We start from the raw sequence: 23,418 nt of genomic DNA on the forward strand, positions 1-23,418 counted from the left end.
AAGTGAACTTGGGCTGAATACACACACAGAGTCCCTTCCTATGAAGTCACTTCAGCTTAGTCATAACTAAGATTTCTTGGTGTTATTTCTTCCCCGTATGAAAGTCAAGTTCCTAACCATGAACAGGTATGAAAACCTTAGCTCCAAATAAGAGCAAATTCAGGCTATGATGCATGTCCACATCTGCCAAAAGACCACCTCAACAGTGAAAATCTTTGAGTCTTGCTTGTTTCCACATTTAGATTTTAAGCCCTTATGCGTAGCTGTAAGACTGACATAATTCATCACATTTATTTATAAAGTGATATAAAAAATCAGAGAAAGAAAGATCTTTGTAATGACTCACACCAAAACCAGAAAGCAAAGTAAAAGGAGCAGCAAAATGACCTCTCCCTCATTTTATATATGCCAGTAAACTGAGGCAAGCACAAAGTGGAGATGCTGCAGTAAGCAGTAAGGTAACTAAGCAAGCCTTAGCAGCAGCCTACCAGATTCAGAGTGGTAAGAGAAAAGAGAAATATATGCCTTTCTTAAACTCCTAGGACAAAACAGCTGACAACTTGCATTTAACTGATTTCATATTAGGCAGATGCTAATAAAGAAATTTCTGGCTTTCAAGTACAAACCAGTAATACCATCTTTTCCCATCAATCCCTGCTTTTAATGTAGGACCTAAGTGTATCGTTCCCCACCAGCAACTCTTTGGAAACTAAGTGAAGGAAATTAAGATTAAAGAAAAAGAGAGGAAATGCTTAAATGAATAAAAAAATAGTTCAGAAATGGAATATAATGGCATAGATTAACTGATCGTTTTTACCAACTAGGAAGGTTCACCACTGGATATCCTCAGGCCTGAGAACCCACAATGTTTATAAATGTTGGGAAAAAGGTGTGAACAGCTAAGTGCCAGAACTTGTGAATGTCAGTGTTAGGGCTGCACAAAGCTCACTGGTCACTCTTAAATGGCAAATGAAGTTCAGCTAAAGTTACATGCAAGGCAGAACAACCCTAACTTCATACATAAAGTAAGTGGCTTTGAGGTGACCTCAGGTATGATCTCTTGGGAGACTACATCTATATAGCAGAACTGGCAAAACATCTAAAGAGGACAACAAGAATAATCAATAGGTTGTTTCAGACATTAAACATTTACATGGGCTTGAGGGGAGACAAGCTTATAAGGAGAAATTTACTCCTGGACACCAGCCGCAAAGAGACCGTTCGTCTGCCTCCCCGGACAATGAGAGCAGAGAGCTGTAGAAGAACCAAGAAGCAGAAAACATAACGAAGTACAAATAGAGCAGTAATAAAAGAGGAAAATCACAGCAAGGTAGGCAAAAGAAAGCAAGTCAGTGTATGAAAATATGTACCAATGTGTATTAGATGTATAAAACAGAAAAATGTATTAATCACCAGAAAGAAAGAAGTCATAATATGTATCGCTGATCAATTAGTATTCAAACAAACAGCATTATTCATTGAACTACGTTAGTTTTCAGAAAATTAATCAATTATTATTTGGGAAATATACAATTAGATCAACATAGGGGGCATTAACTAAATCATTTAAAAGAGTATTTTTTCTGCTGTAGTTACTCACTGAAAAACATCCTACTCTGTAGAATACTGATCAACAATCTTACAGTTAGATGACAGCACGTTTTCTTATTTCTTTGAAGAAAGAAGCTGGGAAGGTTCTGTATTAATTGGTATACTCTTTGAACAAAACACCAAGTAAATTATTCAAGCTCTGACTAGTACTACTAGCCATATGTATGTAGTTGTACTAAATACAGTAGAAATATAAAATATCTTTTTTGGTTTTGAAAATAGTTTTATAGCAATCAGTAATGTAAGTCTAATGGCTTTACACTATGGTTCATACGTGACTAACCAGTACAAATGATCCAGACTTTGTTTTTTAAAATAGAGATTTATTTCTATCACAGAAACTCTCTTGAAAGTCAGTAGAGACAGATGATGTTTACGGCTTAAGTTTTGAACAATTGCTGTAATACAGATCAAAACTGAGATGCTGTGCAAAAACTAAGGCAAGAATCTGCATAACAGCTCATCTTGTTTGGCTAAAAAAAAAAAAAAAATTAGTCTTTTGCTAGTGTACCTCAGGATCCTAAAAAAAAAAAAAAAAAGCATTAGTGTTTTCACATACATCTGCTGGGCTGCCACTGTAAAGATTCTTTCAGGTCCTAAATTAAGTATTCTGGAAACTGGGAAAAAAATCCTCACCCATCTAAACAAAGAAATATTTCAAACAGGTTTGGTATATTAAAAAAAGGCTTTCTTAGATGGTTATTTTAAAAGCAGTGGTGCAGTGTTGGTTCATTTATGTTTTGAAAACAGAGAATATTTTCAATCTTACATTAGCAATCTCCTAATTTTAAACAAGTTAGAAAAGCAACTTGGAGGTAACAATTCTATGTCTGATAAAAAGACAAATTAAGATTGGCTATACTCCAGAACCACCTTTTCTAAAAAAATATATCCCTATTCAGACTTATGGCTGTAGGTAGGTGTATTTGATATAGGTAATTTGATCAAAAAGTTAAATACTTGAGGCTTTCTTAAATTTCCAGCTAAGGAAATTTAAGTACAGGAGTAATTTTGCATATTTTCAGGCATGTAATCTTACTGCATTAAATACTAAGAAAAGAAATCAAATCTGTGTAGCGATGTTTATACAATTTATATATTTCAAACAGATGTATTATTCATTCCCCAGCAAATAACAGAGGAAGGGTCCAAGACTATATTCTTTTACCAATGAGTTGTTTGTGAAATCTGAGTGAAAATGTGCCCCACTGAAGCTAGTGGTATAACTCCCACAGGATTCAAGGAACATATGGTTTCCTCTAAAGAATGCAGAATTAACATTAAAATTACTATCCATAGTAGCTGAAGACTTATTTTAAGTTTTAGCACAAGATTTTATTTTTTATCTTCAAATAGGCCGTGTCGTAAAGTGATTAAAACTGATTTGGTTTTAAACCTAAGGCAGCTCTTCGTACTGAAGCAAGCAGTCTTATATAAATACCTTTGGTATTTGTTGGATCCTATTCCTAAACACAATGTTCATATTTCAGCTATAATAAGTAAAGCATCTCAAAGACGTGTGAGGCACTAGTCTTGCAAGTGTCCAGTTTAGTTTCTTGAGTAAAGTGAGATTGGTAGAGTCAGCTAAATCCATCATGGAAAGCTGTGTGTGGCGCACATAATTCAGTGCCGTTTGGAATGATTGGCAGCTGCCATCTAGTGTGGACACAAACTATACTCCCACGTGCATATAATTCCACCTCTCCCTAGAAATCACAGTTTGTTCAGGTCAAGATGAGACACAAGGCAATGAAGGCAACAAAGGAACTGGCTACTAAACCATTCAGTGCTCCTTCCTGACAGTACCACACACTTCACATAAACCCACCACGTGCAGTACAGCATACTGAAGCTTACTCTGAGGTTAAGGTTATGAAAATTATAAGCACTGATTTCTTATATAACTGTTGTACTGCAAACACTAGTGCTCTGGGGCGGACAACTGAGACATGCCATTCAGCAGGAGCTGCTGCCCAGTGACTTGAAGCCAATGCTAAGCACCCGGGCCCAGCCCTCAGGGTAAATCAGAGCTCTCTCAATCGTCCTCAGCATTGAACACTACACAAGCCAGCTACTGGCTCCAGGAGGCCACTATGACAGCGAGGGAGAGCAAGGACCCAAGAAAGTCGAGGCTGTAGCAGCAGGCTCCCTCCCAAAGAAAATCAGAATTGTTATACTGGGTCTCCGCTACCCGGTCCATCCTCCTGCGGCCCCTCCACCAACTTGAGGCTCTTTTGCAGCTGCGCAGAGCAAAGCGGGCTGCTCATGACACAGGATCACAACCAGAGTTTTGATAGTTTCTATTAAAAAAAATAAAGGCTGAAACTAAGCCGTAGCATCTGTGGACTTGGACACAAACGTTAAAAATAAAAGTGAGCTGTCTAAAAAAGCTACTCTGAAAAAGAAATCACTGCAGAAAAGACACCAGTTAATCCCCCTTCAGCACTCCCCTTAAAAGGTCTTCCTGACTAGAGGCTTGCTAGTCACTGCTATCTGAGCAAAGACAGCTAGTCAACAAGAGGGAACTGCTCTATGTTATTAGTTGCAAGATATTAATTTTACTGTTATCTTGATCTTGGGTCCTTTCACAGTCTTTTGCCCGTTTCTTTCTGTTTGTTGGGCACTGCCCTTTTCCCAGACTGCAAGGTCTCTAGACAGGGCAATTTGTTTGTGCAGCGCGTAACACAAAGGCACCATTATCCTTCACCAAACCCCAGGTACTCATGTAATGAAAACCCACTACAATATTGCTTTTACTGTGGTCAAAAGTTCCCACAGCATATTATGACAGTACACCTTACTTAAAACTCACTGACAGCTTTGGAGTAATTAAAAGTATTTAGCTTCTGTGGAAAAAAAAAATAAAAAAGAAGATGCAATTCTTTAACCTGCTTGTTTCATGACCTGAAAGATTAATGGAGTATAAGGAAAACAATAACAAGGAAACAATTTTTTCTTTTGGTTTCCTTCTCCCTTTTCCTCCACACACTATCTTCTTATTCATATTTCTTACTCTTACTGTACTTTTATCTTGTCCCTCTGTGTCCCTGCAAAGTTTTTTCCTCAGAGACTCAGCACTTAAAGGAGAATTGTTGTTGAGCATGAGCCAGAAAAAATCTGAAGGGAGAAAAGAGGGGAAAAAAAAAAAAAAAAAAAGGCCTGCCTCCTTGTCTCCGAGAACTCAATTCTGAACCCATAATACTGACTTTATTCTAGAAAGAATCTGGTACATGAAGAGTCGTATATAAACAAACATCATTCCTTCTGCTTTCAGTGCTACATGTTTGCTTACAGGACTGATACATTTAAAAACAGCCAAGATACTGAGTATTAAAAGGTAGGTTTATGTTCAAACTCTGAAAATGAATTCCAAAAACATTACAGTTTATACCATTATAAGTATTGATAAAGGCAAAGTTAATATAATACACTAAATAGCTCCTTTAATGAGAACTCAAGTGATCTGCATACTAGGAAAGAAGTGGGCTAATGTCATTCCAGTTCATATTGAACTGCAGAGGGATACCTCCTTTGAATAAGACACATGACAGCGATGAAAAGTTCAAAATCCCTACAGTGAGAATTATTTGACATCTTCAAAACAAGTTTCTATTTGACTCTTGGTTTAGTGGACATTTGGGGCTTTTTAACGTTTTCCAAAGGGCTCTTCCAAATGTACATCTTCTCAGTGGTTGAAGCATTTCACATGTGCTTAAAATAACAGAAAAGAATTTATTAAAAATTTTTGGAATGCAGCTTTTTCTTTTAGGCAGCAACCCAAAAAAGGCATATAGAGTAAACCTGACTGCTTTTAGCAGAAGTGGGTTAAAGATGAATTTGAACTAATTACTGCCTATACTAATGATTTAAAAAAGCCTTTTAATATTTTAAAAGGGAAAAATATTGACCATACTTCTGAAATTCCTCAAAGTCTGTGACTTTTACATTTACACCTTTTGTCTTAAATATAGATAGTAAGACTATAATACACAGTCAAGACTGTTAAGCTGCCTTATCATTTTAAAAACATTTTTACTCATTGCTAATTTATAATCTGTTTTGGATACAAATTTGTGTAGCAGAGGCTTGTAACTATTTCCCTGATAGAGCAGCTTTCTATACCTCATGCAGTTTTGTGATCTGTTGTCTTCTGAGAAATGCTGCTATTACATGTAAAACTTCTCAGTAAAAATGCCTCAAAACCCCAAAGGTTGAGTCAGGAGAGCCAATGTAAATTCAGGTTCTGCGAAGCACCACTTACACCAACTTTTAGATTTTTCTTTGTACACCAAACTGCCATTTTAGATAAAGGAAGACTACACAGATTATTAAGGAGGACTTTTAGACATAAGAAGACATCAGGAATATAAAGCAGAACAGTGGTTGGTCTTGTTGATGACTGTGTGGACATCTGCCACAGGTCAAACTACCAGCCAAATCTGTCATGACCAGCAGGGAGCTATGAAGAGGAGAGTATGGTCTGGTTTCATTTGGCTGAGCAAACATTTTGGGAATAAACAATACAGGAAGAACAGCATACAACTCAAAGCTGCGTTGAAAAGGAAGGTATCTGGCTCAGAGTCAGGGTTTCTAGGTCTTTGGAATGGAAACCTGGACATTTGGTGGTTTTGGGGGTGAGAAGAGGTCTGGCTAGAGAGTTCTTCCACTAATGGAATGGAAATCTATAGTAAGCACACATTGCTGGTGACATCTGCCAGGTCTGAAACACAGAAGGTTTTACAGTCCAATGTGCAGTGAGGTTATGCCACATGGGCGCAACCATCTTTGTATTACACATTAGAAAATGAAAAAAAGCACTCCTCCTGGACTTTTTGTGTAGTAGTCATCATTAGGAAACAGACAAGACCACCATCCTCACATTCATCTAAGACATTGCAGGAATGCTACTGTCTGAAGGATTAATATATTATTAATATATTATTTTGGTAAAAAAGCAGTCCCAAACCAATACTGGTGCTCAAGTCTCAGTGGGACAGAAGCAAGTTCTTTCATCCTGAAACTGCACCACTCCAGTCAGCCTAGAATTTAGCAACTGTTTGAAGCTGAAATTTCTTCCTCGGTGCTCTTATAAAATCTCCTCCAGATGATCTGTCTCTTAGACAGTCAACGCTACTGACTCTGCCAGTATGACAGTCCCTTAGTTCACATAATGCCATGATGTTGCTCCCACTGGCTGACACTAGAGGCAATTCTGAAAACTTGAGAGATGGCAAGGGTTGTGTCATCCTTACTAGGAGAGTCCAACAAGCACTCACAAGTGAAGTTAACGTAATCTTTATGCCTGATGTTGCCTGAGTAGGTATCAGGTCTCTTTGCCTTTGACTCAGCGCCAGCCCTTCTTAAAGAGGAAGTGCATACACTGTGCCTTGTAACCTAATGGTCACAGACTACAGCTTTTTAATAGTTTTATATGGACTAAGAGCAGTGACTCCCCCTATCCCTACATCCCATCCCCTCATTTTTTTCAGAACTAGGGCTTATTATGTACTGACAGAACATGAGTGGGATCCAGTAATTTCTTGAAGTTAGCTATTACTGATCTGCTTTGCTAATATGGTATGCTACCATATAATGCCTTACATATATTTATAGAAGTAATTGAGTATACGCTACCCCCTAGTTACTTGGGTGACCAGTGCTCAGAAAGGTTCTTTAACAGTATGCTAAATACTTCATGTTTGTGTCTCAACTACTTTTTGTTATGAGCCATTCATGTATTCAAGCTTTCCCACTTATGCAGTTTTTGGTCTTTTGTGTATTCTTTATGACTGTCAGAAAAAGGATAGTCGCTGAGCACACACTACTGACCACATGAAATCAGGAATCAGTTGTTCACCTCTAAGTGTAATGTGACATCCTTTTTCTAAAATAGCATGAAGATTTTCTTCTCTGCACATTTCTGAGCTCTTTTTTGATCCACAGCATATTTCAAGAAAAGCCTGCCCGAGGAAACAAACTAAAACCAACAACAGAGAAACTGCCACAGAAACGTATTGGAAGGCATTAAAAATTAAATAGCTTTTTAAAGAGCTCTCAGACTTAATAGTAAAACCTATTAAAATTGTCTATACTGATTTAATTTGTAACAATTCAATTTCAGATAAATTTGCTTGGTTGTTGGTTAGGAGTTCAAAGTGAAAATGACATTTTTTTCCCCGCTACTAATACCCGTACCCCGGTACCCGTACCTCAAACACTTGGCAGAAGGTGGGGAGAAGATGACCACCACTATTTGAAGTGGTGGTCATAAGATCTGGATGAATTCAGACTGCAGGAGAAACATGCTCTAAAACAAAAAGAGTCTTCACACAGGGCAGATATTGCCCTGGCAACCAAATCAACAGCCTCAAAGCACAAAAGCCTCGACCATTATTCTTACACTGTTCACACCAGTCTCTCAGATAAATAGACGCATCATAAGATACTCAATGTCAAATGGACAACTTCAGTGAGTGTCAGATGCTACGCCAAAAGTCAACAACACAGTAATGTAACTGGAGCATGCTTACGGAAGATCTTCAATCTTCACTTCATCCCCCAAATCATTCTCTACCTTTCCTCACTAGTTTTATTTTCCAAACAGGTTTAAAGGCATAACACAGCAGCTCTTGAGTGAATGCACAAATGTATGAGAACAGAAATTTATTTTCACAGTATGTTACGGAACATATATGAACATATTTACTCAAATGAGTTGAAGTTCTAAGTTTCATATGTGTAATGCCACTAAAGTCAATGGAGTTACACATGTGAAAGTGAAAGGTAAGCAAGTACTCAGTGAAGACAACATTTACACCCATGCACTTTTTAGTCTTTTCTCAACAATACGAGCCCATATGTTGTAACACATTTTTGTTTCTAAAAATTCAGTGATGAACAACATTATTTTACGATAACATACCTTGAAGTTGCAATTTCCACTTTGGTTCTTGCCATGGCAGCTGCTCGCTGTGCACCCTCTATTGCTCTATCCACCTTTTCTCTAGTTTTTGTGTTTCGTATTGGTATAAGTTGCTTTCTTATTCCACGGACCAAAACATTATTTTTATATTTTCCCTCTTCTTTGGTGCCATCTGGAAACATGGTACATCCATATCCATGCCTCCTGTTATTTAGCCATTCTCCTTCGTATTTCATACCATTTGAACGCTCACTAATACCAAAACCACTGCGCTTGTCATTCTTCCATTCACCCATATAGGTTTCTGTAGTGGTGGCATCAACATGGTCTTCCATAGGGCAATAGTCACAGTCACCATCTCCAAAACTAATTGTAGAGTTGGCATCACTAGAACTAATTCTGCTCATAGCAGCATCACTCCTGACAGAGCTCCGTTTGCTAGATATCGATGACCTAGATTCAGATTTTCTAAGTTTTATACTACCAAGAAGGGATCCTCTTCTGAATAAGCCTCCTTTTTTCTTGATGCCCATCGCTTCTGGATCACTGTGAAAATTGAGCACAAAACCTCCTCTTGTTCCAGCCGGACTGTCTGAAGTGACATCATGCAGAACAGTGCCATTGCTCTGCTCACTTCGAAGTGAAGCTAGAGATGTTCGGAGGGGTGAACGGATCACAGTTGCCATGCCATAGGGTACACTCTGACGTACACCATATCCATGTCGCATCCCTCCTGTCCATTGCCCCTGGTATGTACCTTTTAAAGCAATAGGGAGAAATCAAATTTAGGAAGCTGTAGGAGACCTAGCACTCTACATGCAGTATGTTACAGGCAATATTGTGCTGTCAGCTCTGGTTTTGGTAAGAAGAAATGGAGAAAAATCGCAGCACAAGACACAGCAGATAAACTAATTTTGTTACTTGTTTTTCTCATAAATTATTTTTCCTCTTAACAAAGCCTTCACTTTCCCAGCTGAAGTAATTTATTTTGGCAACTAAGACACAGTAGCTGTAATCATAAGCATTTTTTGAATGGATCTGTCCATGGAAAAAAATTCAGGAGAAATTTCTACAGTGAGACTCCCTCAACATTTTTTTAAGGTGGTCAGATGGGGAGGTGGTCAGCAGAAGCAGAGCCACGTTACATGCAGTCAGCTTGGGAGGGAGGGAGCAGGACAGGACGCTCATGGCTCTTGCCTCCAGCTGCTCACAGTAAGAGCAAACAGGAGTGGTAAACGCTCTGTTATCCCGAGTTTAAGGTGACTACAGACCTCTCTTTGTCAGGACATATTTGACAATCCACTACGTTGTCTTGTCTTCAGATGGGCCTTTGGATCCACTGTTATAAAACTCTATTGTAAAATTAAAGATTTTAAAGTTTTTGCATGTACTTGAATGGAAAAACAAACCCTCGGTATATCTTACTCTTTATGAACTCTTGATATCAACACTTTTTGGTATCCCCAGTATCGTACACATGGCACTGCATTCTGCATTATGTTGTGACAGAAAGATCAGAAACAGGAATCCTTTAGTGCTTTCTTTATCTTTCATTTATTCTGCAGTATGTAAGAAAGGCAAGGCCATAAAAACTAGAATATTGCACACGATTCTATCATAAATACATTTCATTGTTGCAACCATAACTGTTTTTGCAACTTTTTTAAAAAACAGCAAGATAAGGGAGAGCAACATGACATTTGATATGAGAAGTCATGGATATCCATGTAACAGAGTACATGGAAAGCTGCATCTGAGCCAAACCCCAGCATTATCAGATTACTACTGCAGACAATTTTTTTCTTGTATTCTCGAAAGGCATTTTCATTTTCACAAGATACATACTCCAGTGCCTGGTCTCTGAAAGCCATTTGTACCAGATGTTCCAAAGGAAGGTGCCAGGAATGCCACAACTGGCAAATACAAGATAATTTGTTTTCTAAGATCATTTCACTCTAATTCCCATTAAACTGCTTTAAGCTCCTCAAAATGAAGTCTCTCACCCACCTAGCATTGCCTTTTTTTTTTTTTAAAAAAAAAAAGCTATTTTGAGACTGAATATTCTCACAGAAGGATGAATAAGCAATCTTTAAAATATCTATCTTTGATTTTGGGCTGCTTTAATTGGACCACCAATTAAAAACTATTCTTCAGGGAACTAAACATCAAATGTCAAATTCAGTGATTGACTAAATTTTTGTGAAAATATTTGTGAAATACCTGCAGTTTTAGAGGTAGCTCGACGTTTCATTTGCTTTGAGATTTGATCTCCTTCGTATAAGCATGCTATTTTGATCATGTACATGTCAATTATCTATCAATTACTGCTTGATGGTATTATCTCTTCTGCTAAGTTATATCTCAATGTTAACATGCAATTAAATTTGCCAAGTGTGCTTTCTTTTTTATATAATACTAGATAGTTTCCACAACATAACTATTTTGTGTTGGTAGAAAATTCTACCAAGTGGAAGGTTTTTGTTTTAACAGATGGCTGCTGACACAAACAAACAACTTTCTTAGTTTCTTCCTCATTCTCTGTATCCTGGATACCTACTGCTGCACTGGTTGTAAGGGTGCTGAATCTAGAAACATGATTATTTTAAAAAACTCAGCATATGGAGAAGAACAAATAGAAACATGAGCACAAAGCACTGGTATGACGTATTCTGTAAATACTGCAAAAATACACCCATACGGTAATATTTTCTTTATTAAAGAGACATTTACCAGAAATATATTAATATTTTATGAGCATAAATGACTACATATTGTCCATAATTATATCTCGGATCCCCCTAGTATCATAATGATACACTGGAGCTATGAATCTGGCTACGTATACTTACTGCTACATACAACAATCTGCCTAACATTCTGCACCAGTTAATTTCATTTAAAAATAATAAATCTAATTCTAATTTTAATTATACCACACAATATTACATTAGAGCACCAACTCATAATTATGGCTCTGCATGTTGCTATTTGAGTGTCAGACTCAAACCAGAACCAACTTATTTCAGTATGGAATTTTTAAAAAGTACAAAAAGTCAGCCTTTTTTCTTATTAATATTTTGTTTTAATTAATAAACATGGAAAGCTCAAAAATACTTAATTCATTTAGGACTTGTATTTTTCACTACTCTGTAGAAAGAAGTGGAAGTGGTCGATGTTACCCATAAGGGCATTAAAACAAAGACAATTGATGTGCTGCTATTTACTTGTCTGATTTTTCTTTCTACTGGGGAAATAAAATCAATGTGAGCTTCTTCTAAAGAGAAAATAGTCAATAAGGAAATGGAAGATTCACACTGAATTGGTCCTTAGAAAGTATCAAAGATATTTAGTTGGAATTTCGTGCAGTCTTGCAGGTAACAACTATCTCCTCTATCATTACAAATCCATTAAGGGAAAGGCTGCTGATACTAGTGCTAGAAAGCTGACTTATTTGCCTTGATTTTTCAACTTACTATTTCAGAGGAAAAACATTTTAATGGTATATGGAGGGCAGTGTCCAGAATGAAGACACAAGGGACTTGTACAGTAATTTGACTGACTATATCAGACTAACTGTATCATCTTCTTCCAACAAAAGAAATTTTAGATTTAGATTGCAACATAATTAAATACTACAGCATATGACAGAAGACGCGATAAAGCAGCTTTTCCCATATATGAAGATGCAAATATATGCAATATTTACCTATATAGCAATATAAATATGGATGATATATCAACAAACACACCTTTTCCCGTTTCACCTTATACTATGATTGACTGTACCAGTAAGGGTCAACTGTTAAAATTTTAATTAACAATGTAATTACCAAGCTAATTTAAAACTGTGTTTGACCATAAAACAATAACATTGTTCAGCATTAATTTTCGAAAAGCTAGGCTTGGTATCCTTTGTAACTGAAGAAATATTCAGCCACGACTTCTACTGACTGTCCATCTGGTGTTTAATTGGTTCCCTTGAAAAGGTGTTCATATTTTGAGCCTGAGAACTATGAGAAATTATTTTTTCTTTCTTTTGTTTTTGTTGGCAAGTTGCTGTAGGGTATAATTTCCTAACCTGTCTCCTTAGAGTTACGTTGTGCCATCCCTTCCAAAAAACCCTCAGTATATATTACAGCTGTAAATGTCATTGACTACTTGCAGCTAAAATTTAAAACTACGCTGTGTAATAAAGCTTAGAGGCCAAGGACCTAATTAACTACTCTACTTGCTTTCACCCTTTACTTACATCTTCTGTGGTTCCACAAATTGTTGTTACGTCAAGATTTTTGCATGCTTTTCTGACTCAAATGTTGGATAAGCATACATCTAGAAAGACGACTACTTAGAAATCAACGAACATATGTACTAATGATGATCTTTGCTAACGTTGCACTTGCACCTGACTGAGCTCTGTGGAACAACAAGGCACAACCTTACAGCAAGATGCCTCTTACTGCTATTGTTGGCAGGACCATAAACTGCTAACTAACTTACACATACTGAAGTTTCAAATTAGGCCTTATTCCCTCCATAAAAAAGTGCTCCGGTAGGCTCAGAGATTCACACAGAATCAGCAAAAATCTAGGGAGTTTAAAGGAGGCATAAAAGTCCAGGTGGCAAACAACCTGATGGGCCACTTGGAAGGCCTAGCACAAGCACATGCAATGAATGGAGGATCATGGTTTGTAATTCACAGTGTTTTTCCTCAGAGATTTGACTGAGTGACAATTTTAAGCATTTAAACACAGCATGACATATATTACTCATGTCGTGCAAAGTGTTGTGTGCAGAAACACTGAGGAACACTGTCAATGCTTGTGTTCCTCTTCCCTCCCGCAACTACATCTCCTAATATCACCAATGCATTTTAAAACAACATATTGGGGAAAGAAAAAAAAAAAAAGAAGAAAAAAAATAGCAGAAAAGAGGCCTGTTTTTTAGTGAGTTTGAAAACACACTGGCAATTGGCATAGTCTAAACAGTTATTTCCCCATGCTGGTATTCTCAGGTCATAATAAAGGAAGAGCTTTCCTGCAAATATTTCACAGTATCTTAAAGACACATATGTAAATCTGGTTTCCTTGTAAAAACATTTCAGACATTCTTCTGGTGTACAAATACGGCTATTGTTCCCAGAGCACAAAACCAAAAACACATCTACAAACATCTATGACGTACTGCTTTGCTTTATTCAAGAATACTTTCATTAAAATCGATGGGACTTCACACCCTCTGTTCTTATGAACTGCAACATGTAAAAGACTGGGGCCATGGTAACAGATTTCAGTTAACAGGACTAAAAATCTCACAGTGTAAACTGCACACTTCATATGCTGTTTCGGACAAGGAATTTCCTGTGGGGTCTAAGTCTAAACATTTAGAGAATTTACCTCCAACTATCAGTATTATAGAGATTTTAAAAATTCCACAAGAAGCCTAAAGAAAAAGATAAAAGGAACTTCAGTTTGAGAAAAATCACTTCTAGAAGATTTACTGGAACAGCAATTTACTTTTCTGGAAAGAAAAAAAAAAAAAAAGATAGCCACTGCAAATTCAGCTATTCTTCAGCTTTTAACTTACTAGCCAAAACAAATATAATAATAATTGAAAAGTCTATTGTGTGGTGAAAGTGAAACTAAAATTCCGATCTTTTATGGGCTTTTTAGGGGGTGTGTGTTGTTGTTTGGTTTTGTGGTTTTTTTTTGGTTTTATTTTTTTCCTAAATCCCCAAACACATAGCTGACTTGGAGCATCAGAACTTTCCACACCAGGAAACAATTTTCAGACAGCTAAACAAGGGGATTAAAAGAGTTCAAGGTGTAAAAACCACAGTACATTTCATTTTCTGAAGGAAATGAATGTTACTCAATTCGCTACATTTTGTATTTTGGAAAGGGAAAAAAAGGGACCCCCAACTGTAAATGTCTCTTCTTCTGCTTAATACAAAAATACCTATTCTCTGACACAATTCTTAAAAGTTTGACCACAAATCTCTGACCAAAATTCCTTAAAGAAACCAGCAACAGCATCAACCATGAGATCCGATACATGGATTACTTCTTTAGTAGTATCATGTGAATATTACCTCTGATTTTGGTGTATTCTATTTCTTGCATGTTACCTAAGCACGTTGCTCAAAGCTGAAGTGAGTAGCATTTCTGGGAAAAAAACCCACAAACCAACAACTCTCTAGTCCTGAAACTGAGACTAGTTTTTCCTGTTACAATGAAACAAGCCAAGTCGAGGAGCAACTCCCCAGAAGTCGCAGGTGGCACTTCCACCAATGCCAATGACATTACAGCAGCAAAAGAGGAATTCAAAAATAACAGGTGTATTATTTTTGTGCGGCGCGCGAAATGACGGAGGCTCAATAACTGTGACCATTCAAATAAGGTCCAGTCCCCACTGACCTTATGGAACCTCGACTTCTTGACGGCTCCTAACCTCAAGCCGAGGGCAGCGTGCCCAAGTCCTCTATCCGCACACTTACCGGGGAGCTCAGCCCTAGAAAACGCTTTGGGGTTTGTTTGTTTTGGTTTTTTTTTTTTTTTTTTCGTGGTGGAGAGTGCGAGAGGCAGGTCCGTATAATTTCACGACGCGGCTTGTACTTCGAGCAGCGCGTCTTAGAACTCCACCGCATTTTAATGAGATACGAGTTATGACATGAGGGCGGACCCAAGTTTCATTGATTTTGTGCAAAGCTGCCTGCCCACTCCGTCACCTCCAGCGCCCTGTTTACAAGCCGAGCGCATGGAGCGAGTAAGCTACCCAAGCTCACACGGCACAAGGGCTGGCTTCTTCAGTTATTGCGGTTTCACCGAGAAAACGGTGCGGGGGTGGGCCCGCTTCTTTGCCCGCTCCCTCTTCCCCGACAGGCGCTGCCGGCCCCGGTTATCGTTATGGCGGGCGGGGAGCCGGGCAGCCGCCTCAGCAGGGTGAAAAGGAAAAGCGGCCCGCAGGCAGCCGTAATGCGGATTTCTACCAGCTGGCCGGGAGAAAACGCCGAGCCCGGCAGCACCGCCCGCCCCACAGCCCAGCCCCGCGTCCCGGGGCGGCCGCTCCCGCTCGGCCGGGGCCGGGCGGCTCCTCACAGAGCGGGGCGGGAAAGGCGCCGGGCACCTGTGGCGCTCCCCGGCCGCCAGCGGGGCCTACGGGGCGGCGAGGCCGACGGCTGATAAGCGCGTGTTCCCCTCCCCTGCGCCGGGAGCCGGGCGGGAGAAGGCAGCGAGACACCCCCCCCCCCGCTGAGGGGCCGCCGCGCCCGGGGCCGGTGTGAGGGCGGGCGGGGCGAGGGGAAGAGGGGATGGGCCCTGCCCACGGCGTGCGCGCCCACGCAGGCGCGCCCCCCACCCACCCCCGGCGCCGCCGCGCGTGGGGCGCCCCCCGCCGGCGCCCACCTCCGTCTCCGTAGGTCTCGACGCCGTATCCGTCCTGCAGCCCGTTGCTCCAGGTGCCCTCGTAGCGGGCCGGCGTGCTGAGGCTCTGCCGCACCCCGTAGCGCCCCTTGAAGCCGTGGGACCACTCGCCGCGGTACATCCACCTGCCCTTCGTCTCCACGCCCAGCCCGTGGCGCTTGCCCTGCGCCCAGTAGCCCAGGTAGGTGTTGCCGCTGGGCCAGGTGTAGCCGCCCGCCACCTCGAAGCCGTGCGACCAGGAGCCGGCATACTCGCCCTGCCCCTTGGGCCCGGTGCAGATACCGTGCCCGTGGGCTTTCCCGTCCTCCCAGCCGCCGCAATAGGTGCCGCCATCGTCGAAGTCGAACCGGCCGCCCGTCATCCAGGGCAGCGGGGCGAGCGCGGCGCCGCCGCCGCCGCCTCCCTCCCGCCCGCCTTCTTCCCTTCGCTTCCCTTCTTCCCTTCCCGCCCCGCCGGCCGACCGACCGGCCGCCCCTCCGCTCCCCGCGACTGACGAGCGCTCCGCCGGCCGCCCGCCCGCGCCCAGCCCAGCCGCAGCCCCGCGGCGGCGGCGGCAAGCGGCGCCCGCCCCCCGCTCCTCCCTGCCCGCCCCTCCGCCCGGCACCGCCCCCGGACGGGGCCGCCGCCGCCGGCGGGCAGGTGCGCGCCCCGGAGGATGGGTGGGGGGCTGCTCCCCCGGGAGCGACCCGGGAGCAGGCGGGTGTCCCCCTCCCCTGGGGGGAGGACTCCGCGTGCTCCCCCTCTTTCACTCCGTGCACAAGGACGCGCCTGTGTCGGGGCGGGGGAAGGCGGGGGGGGGGGGGGGCGCGGAAGCCGCGCTGGGACCCCCGCGGCGTGCGGTGCCCCGGGGATGGCGGGGGACGGCCGGGGCTGCGCCGCCTTTGCCCTGCCCGGGCGCCGGTCCCCGGAGGAGTGGGTGCTGCACCTGCCAGCGCCGGCAACGAGTGGGGGAAAAGGAGAGCGCTTTCAAGTGGTACCTGGTGACTTTTAATTTCACTTTTTATATTTACTTTCTCTGAGCTCTGAGGCAAGTTTTAAGCTGAAGTTGTGTCGGCTGTAGAGCACAGCCGACAAGTTGTGCTTCGTCCCTTTGTCCAAATCACATATGGAGCCCAAATTCCCGAAGGGGCGAAGTGGCAGTTCCACGGGTTGAGAAACACAGGGCACGGGGACACGAGTGGTATCAAGGCCTTCCAAGGACAGCGCTGCTGGGAACTTTGTAAAGAATCTCTCATTATGCCTTCAGCCCCACGGCTGTTGAATGGTGACTGAACAGCTCTAAATCCTGCCAAGCGCTCCTTTGCCAGATACTTGATAATCAGATAAAAATATGAGGGCAAATGACAGGAGAAACACTGGAAGCGTAGAAATAGAGTAGTGGAGAAGGGACTGAAAGCTGTTGTCGCGGGGCATCTTAACTTTTTTGTTCTTTTGCAGTTATAGGTCAGGACTGGAAGAAAATCTGAAAATAACGTTCCTCTTCAATGGGGATTTTGTTAAAAGCATGAATCATGCTTATTCATTATGGGGAGCAGTACTATCTGGACACAGATGATTTGGAAAAGTGGGGAACTAGCAATGGCTATGTTAGTAGCCATGAGTAAAAGCAGAAACTTAATTGGAAATTACAGATTCTAACACAAACCATCAGAAGTTGAAACGGTTAAGCTTCAGAAATTCATGCCAAATTCAGCCCAGTTATAAGCAGTTTTGACTTAAAGCTAAATGAAATTAAAATATTGCACATACTAAGCACACTCATTTAACTTGGATAATTTTTCAAGCTTTGTGCTTCACAGGACACTGTTCTGTGTACATTTTTATGCCATACACACAGTTCAGTGCAAAAGTGTCTCTGCTCTTTTCTAGAAGAGTTGAGCACTATAACCGATACATGTTCCTGGTGTCTCCTCTCTCATCAGAGGAAGTGTGTGCTATGAAGTCTTGTTTCCCTTCCAGTAAGGGGCTTTGGGATTTCTAGTTCTGCTTGAATATGCGTAGTTGGAAGATTGAGCACACGTTTGGACACATACATACAGAGAGAAAAGGACAAGATTGAAGACTTGTGCCTTGTCCAAGAGAAGATGAGGAAGCTTTCAATGCCCCTTTGTGACCAGGAAATTTTTTTTCATAGATTTGGAGTGTAGAAATCCAGATAAGAACATTGTTTCTGTAGCACAGACATTATGCAGTCTTTCATGTATCTTTGGATAAGACTATGTAGTGTGCTGAAGTTAAAGAGACACCACCACTGCAATCTGAGATTTTGTGGAAAGCCATTATTGACAATGGAGGAGAAGTCTGAAAAGGTTGCAGTAGGTGGGATTGCTGAAGAAGATGCAGTTCAGGATCCTCCGAGTATTTCTTGAGCTTATAAAATCATAGAATGGTTTGGGTTGGAAGGCACCTTAAAGATCATCTAGTTCCAACCCCCCTGCCATGGGCAGGGACACCTCCCACTAGACCAGGTTGCTCAAACCCCAATCCAGCCTGGCCTTGAACACCTCCAGGGATGGGGCATCCACAGCTTCTCCGGGCAACCTGTTCTGGTGTCTCACTACCCTCAGGGTAAGAATTTCTTCTTGATATCTGATCTAAATCTACCCTCTTTCAATTTAAAACGGTTACCCCCTCATCCTATCACTACACTCCCTGATAAAGAAACCCTCCCCATCTTTCCTATAGGCCCACTTTATGTACTGGAGGGCTGCTATGAGGTCTCCCCGGAGCCTTCTCTTCTCCAGGCTGAACCACCCCAACTCTCTCAGCCTGTCCTCATAGGAGAGGTGCTCAGCCCTCTGATCATCTTCATGACCCTCCTCTGGACCAGCTCTAACAGGTCATCAGGTTTTATGCCCTACATATTTTGCATTTCTTTGCAAAGAAAAGGGTTGGAAACAATAGTGGTGATGGCACGTGTGCTTTGAGGAGTTTACTATTTTCACTCTATCAATCTCTCTTTCCTGTTTTCTTTCCTCTGACACAAGATAAAGCTCTGTCATGTTTTAACAGAATTTTGGAACAGTGAAATGGTTTGTGTGGGTGTGGGGAACTACCTGTTGGAAGTCAGTATGCCTGTAGCTGATATTGGTATACAATAAAACTGGTAATTGAAGTCCCCTGTTTATAATTGTGTCTTATTCCATGAGGAGATTTTTATTAAATGCATGAGTTGTTGTGGTTGAACTGGACCTGCTGAGCATTGGTTTTATCTGTTGTGGGCCTGGTGTTGCTTTACGTCGTGTTTCCAGGTCCTGTGCACACAATGGAGGTGTAAGGCCGGTATTGCCTCACACCATACTTCTGCTCCCCGTGCACACCAGGGACAAGACCGGAGGAGCAGAGGTGGGGTGGGATGACTGATTAGCAAGTCCAGACAGTGCTTCGGCGACTCAGCAATGGAAGGGCTGGGTTGGATGAGCAAGTGTGGGATTCCCCCAGCCCCTCCGCAGGTCCGAGCCACTTCTCTGAAGAAGCAGCCGTGCCCAGCTTCCTGCTGGCCTGGCTGGTAACCATGGTTGTGCATGCCCTTGCGTGCCCGGGTATTACATCTGGCTCAGTATTGGTGAATTACTGGATTTGCCGTTGTTTCCACCTGAATATATTGCTGAATAACTGGATTTGCTGTTATAATGGCCTCGGTAATTGCACTACTGATCTATATACGTTACTGTGCTCTTACTTAGAGATAAATTGTTTATCCCTAAAGCTGTTGGTCTGATGTCTGTACTCATATCCCAAACCTATAATTAATTGGGGCCGCCTTAAGTTCTTACATCTGTATGCTAGACGTTGTTGTACCATTGCATTAATGAAATAATCATCTGCCTGTTAGTCTGTTGTTTTACGCCCTTGATTTAACTTTGTAGGTTTACTATTTGATCAGATGAACCAACAAGATTGGGTGGGCCAGAGGTGAACAATGAAAATTTTTAGGAAGGAATCATTTAATTTTTCTTCTGTTATCACAAGTGTGTCAGTGGGTCTTTTTTTAGTGACCTGCAAATGACATTAAAATGAATGGTAATTTTGCATGTGGTTTATATTTCCAGGTGTACTCATTTAAATTAAGTAATCAATTTAAATGGAGTTGATGCTTGATGACAAGATGAATTCATCACTGCCAGCCTTCTCTTATTATATTTTCAGCAGGGGATAAATTTTGATAGATGTGAGGATAGAAGTGCTTTGTAGAGAACTCTTAGCATCACTCAGCCAGGTCTTGATGATGTAAGAAGTCACGAGTGTCTCGTTGCTGATGAGGTTGTAGATTATAATTTTTTTCTCTTTTTTTTCTTCTTTTTTTTTTTCTGACAGATTTTGCATTGATGAGTCTTAACCTTATTTCATGCCACTTTGTGTTTGCTTCTGGCCAGGGTGTAGGTAATGATTCTATGCAATGTGTAGCACGTACGTTTTAAATACCTTAGATCCACAGATTTTGTTTCCTTGGATGCTTATGCCCAGTATCACGTTGAAAATAGTTCTAAAACTCCATCGTATGCAGGAAGTAAGCAGTTACAGGTAGATGAATGAGTTTACCTGTTGCGTCCAAAATAAATGTAATTGCTTCCACTATTATTTTATCTGCCTTACAACAGTTCTTTTCTGAAGTCTTTGATATATGTAACATTCAGAAAATACGAGGTCCGGGTGCTGTTTGTTTATCATTTTCCAGAAAGTGCAATTTTTGTGGTATATTGCCAAAATAGAGAAAGTTTACCTTGCATAGTTTTGTTGCTGTGTAAGTAATCACAGCACTGGTATGTATGCAAAACATGAGTGCCTGACATATGCAAAAACTTGTCCTGCTGCATTATATTTAATGCTGGATGGTAGATGGGATGGTAGATGCAGCAGGTGAAGATATTAAACTCCAGAGATTTAATATTAACTAGATAGGAAACTGCTGAGTTTAAACTATTAGTCTATAGATATCTGATGCATGAATAAAAATTAGGCACATTTATTCTTACCCTTAAAAGCCTGATTCAGCAGGGAATTACTTTAAGTACTTTAGTAATCCCATTTACTTCAGTGGGACTACACATGAGCTTTAAATTAAACATCTGCAAGATATCCGTGCTCAAATAAAGCAAAGCTCCGAAGAATGTTCTCAAGTGCTTTGCAGAACAGAAGCAGGATGCTTAACTGATGAGCTCAATGAGCTGCACGCATTGTGTCGGATGAGTTCACACACAGGACTGCTGTGTGGGAGGCAGAAACAGAGGAGTAAAGGTAGTACGAAAACCACAGTGCAGAAATGTCAGGGGCAACTAGGTCTTCCTGGTTCCATATGAAGAGCCACAAGACTTATGCCAATTTTTATGTCGAGTCTAAATTAACATTTATAAACATAGTTCGGTGTACCTTTAACACTAATTATGTTGTCTGACTTGTAGGAGAGGAGCATATTGCTTTTTCTTACTATGCTGTAAATTCATATAAGTTACTGTGAATAGTGGAACGGTAATTCTACAGGATTTTTTTTTTTTTTTTAATTTGCTTTAGTATTTGAGAAACATGGTGGTATGAAACTGCTCTCCTAGCTGCATCAGTAAGTGTCAGTTCTACCTTGTGCTTGAAGCTGGGACCTGGCCAGTAGGATAGTATGTTTAATTCCAGAGATATTATGCTTACTCAGTGAATACAGTTATTATTTATTTTGCAGAAAGTGCTGATAAAGCTTATAAAAACAAAAATACAGATCCTTCTCTAACTTGAAAACAAGATGAGTATGTTTTGTACACAGACTTCTATTTTTGGTGTTGTTCTAAGCAACTGAATTAGATTTTTAAATAAAAATAGAGTTGTTTTTTTTTAAAGAAATGCAGCATTTATGTTGATCTTCTTTGTTTCTGAAGTGATTTTAACAGCAGCAGAACTCTCCATACAAGTAAGATACAGTGTATTAGAATGATTTTATTTAAATGTATAAATATATTAGATTATCTTATAATGATGGTATGCAATAGTGTTATGATCATAAGTACCTATGAAATTATGGAAAAAATATGAAATATTGTTTCTGGGTCTTGTCAATATGTAGTGGTTTTGTTGTGGGTTTGTTTTTATTTTATATATTTGTCTGCAGAACAAAACCGACTGCATCACTGTGGCTTAATTGACTTTAAAAAGAAAATTAACTTCAAATGTGTTCAATTTTGTAATGCTTGATTTGAAGAGAAGTGTGACATCATAATGATTACCCTAAATTACCACCCAAATTATATAGGTGGAAAAGAGCTCCAAAATCAGATTTATCCCTAGCAAGCTTTTCCTAAATGGTGATCTTAATCCTGCAACTCCTGCAGTTCGAGTCTTTCTTCCTCAGGGAAGATAGAAATGGTTTATTGCCTTCCTCTTTGCAGCAAATTCATAAGTGTTTGAAGACGGCTCTTCTTGTCTTGCTTTAGCCCTTTTCTTTAGCCTAAGCAGACTTTATCTTTCATTATTTCCTCCTACACCTCCTGACTGTCACTGTTGCTGTTGTCTGGACTTTCTCCAATCGTGTTAGGTATTTGTTAAAGTCTGGTTTTGAAAACAAAACACATTATTTGGCTAATATTGTGCCATATTATAGTAGCCTAATTCCCTGTGACTCCCAAATGACACTCTTCTTTTACGCTGGTGCCAGAAATCAGCAGTGCGATGATTCCTTTCCCGCCCCCCTGCCCCAACAGCAAGAGGATGTGTAACAACTCGTCTTCAGTGTGGGATTTGCTGCTGTCCTATTAATTTCCCACAGAATATTGCTTAACTCATCGCTTCCCACTTTGTGTTGGTGAAGCTGGGTTTCACACAGCAGGTATTTGCTTGCGCGCTTTTTTTTCCCCCTTAAGATTACTTCCCCGGGGTTAGGTTCATTTTGCATTTTAATCCCATATTGCAGTTCCTCCCTGGTTTCTAACAGTTTGCACATTTCCCCATGCAATAACTGAACTCTTCCAAGATCAAAGTTATTAATGAACATATTGAACGTTAAAAGCTTTGGTACAGATTTACCATTTGATACAGCCTTCAGGCTTGAGACTTAATAACCATTACTTAAGACCTGTAAACAATGTTTACTCTCTTACTACAGCTTTGCCTAGATCACCTTTAGGGAACCTCAGCAGCTTTGCTGAAGTCAAAATACATAATATCTCTTTTAGTGAAGGCCGAAACAAAAAAGCGTTTAACGTTTTGGTTTGTCTCAGTGGTGCATCTGAAAGCTTTCCCTCCCAGCTGAGCAGTGGCACATCCCTTCCCTTTGCTCTCCTCCTGCTACGGGGCTGTCTCGTTTCCTTTTCTGTTCCTTCCCAACCAGGTCTTGTTCTGTAATTTGGCCTTTCTGATTTTGCCCCTACATACTTGCACTCTTCCCTAATATTCTTCCTTTAGTAATTTGACCTACTTTCTACTTGCATATACTTCCTTCTAGTGTTTCAGGATCGTTGAAGAGCTCTCAATTTAGTCAAGTTTGTC

The 23,418-nt window shown here is 40.9% G+C and overlaps 1 protein-coding gene across 3 annotated transcripts in view; it reads right to left on the reverse strand.

The window, feature by feature from the left end:
• The window catches only part of JPH1 (junctophilin 1), an 88,020-nt gene extending 71,609 nt beyond the window's left edge, over nt 1-16,411 (reverse strand). For all 3 annotated transcript variants that reach the window (XM_082498984.1, XM_082498983.1, XM_082498982.1), the window contains exons 1-2: nt 15,934-16,411; nt 8,534-9,290 (exon numbers count right to left, since the gene is read on the reverse strand). In XM_082498984.1, coding sequence (XP_082355110.1) covers nt 8,534-9,290; nt 15,934-16,312 — 1,136 coding nt within the window. In that variant the 5' untranslated portion in view covers nt 16,313-16,411. The remainder of the gene's footprint in view (nt 1-8,533; nt 9,291-15,933) is intronic.
• Between the last annotated feature and the right edge of the window lie 7,007 nt (nt 16,412-23,418).

The sequence above is a fragment of the Vanellus vanellus genome (genome assembly GCF_965231255.1).
Source record: "Vanellus vanellus genome assembly, chromosome: 2".
NCBI lineage: Eukaryota > Metazoa > Chordata > Aves > Charadriiformes > Charadriidae > Vanellus > Vanellus vanellus.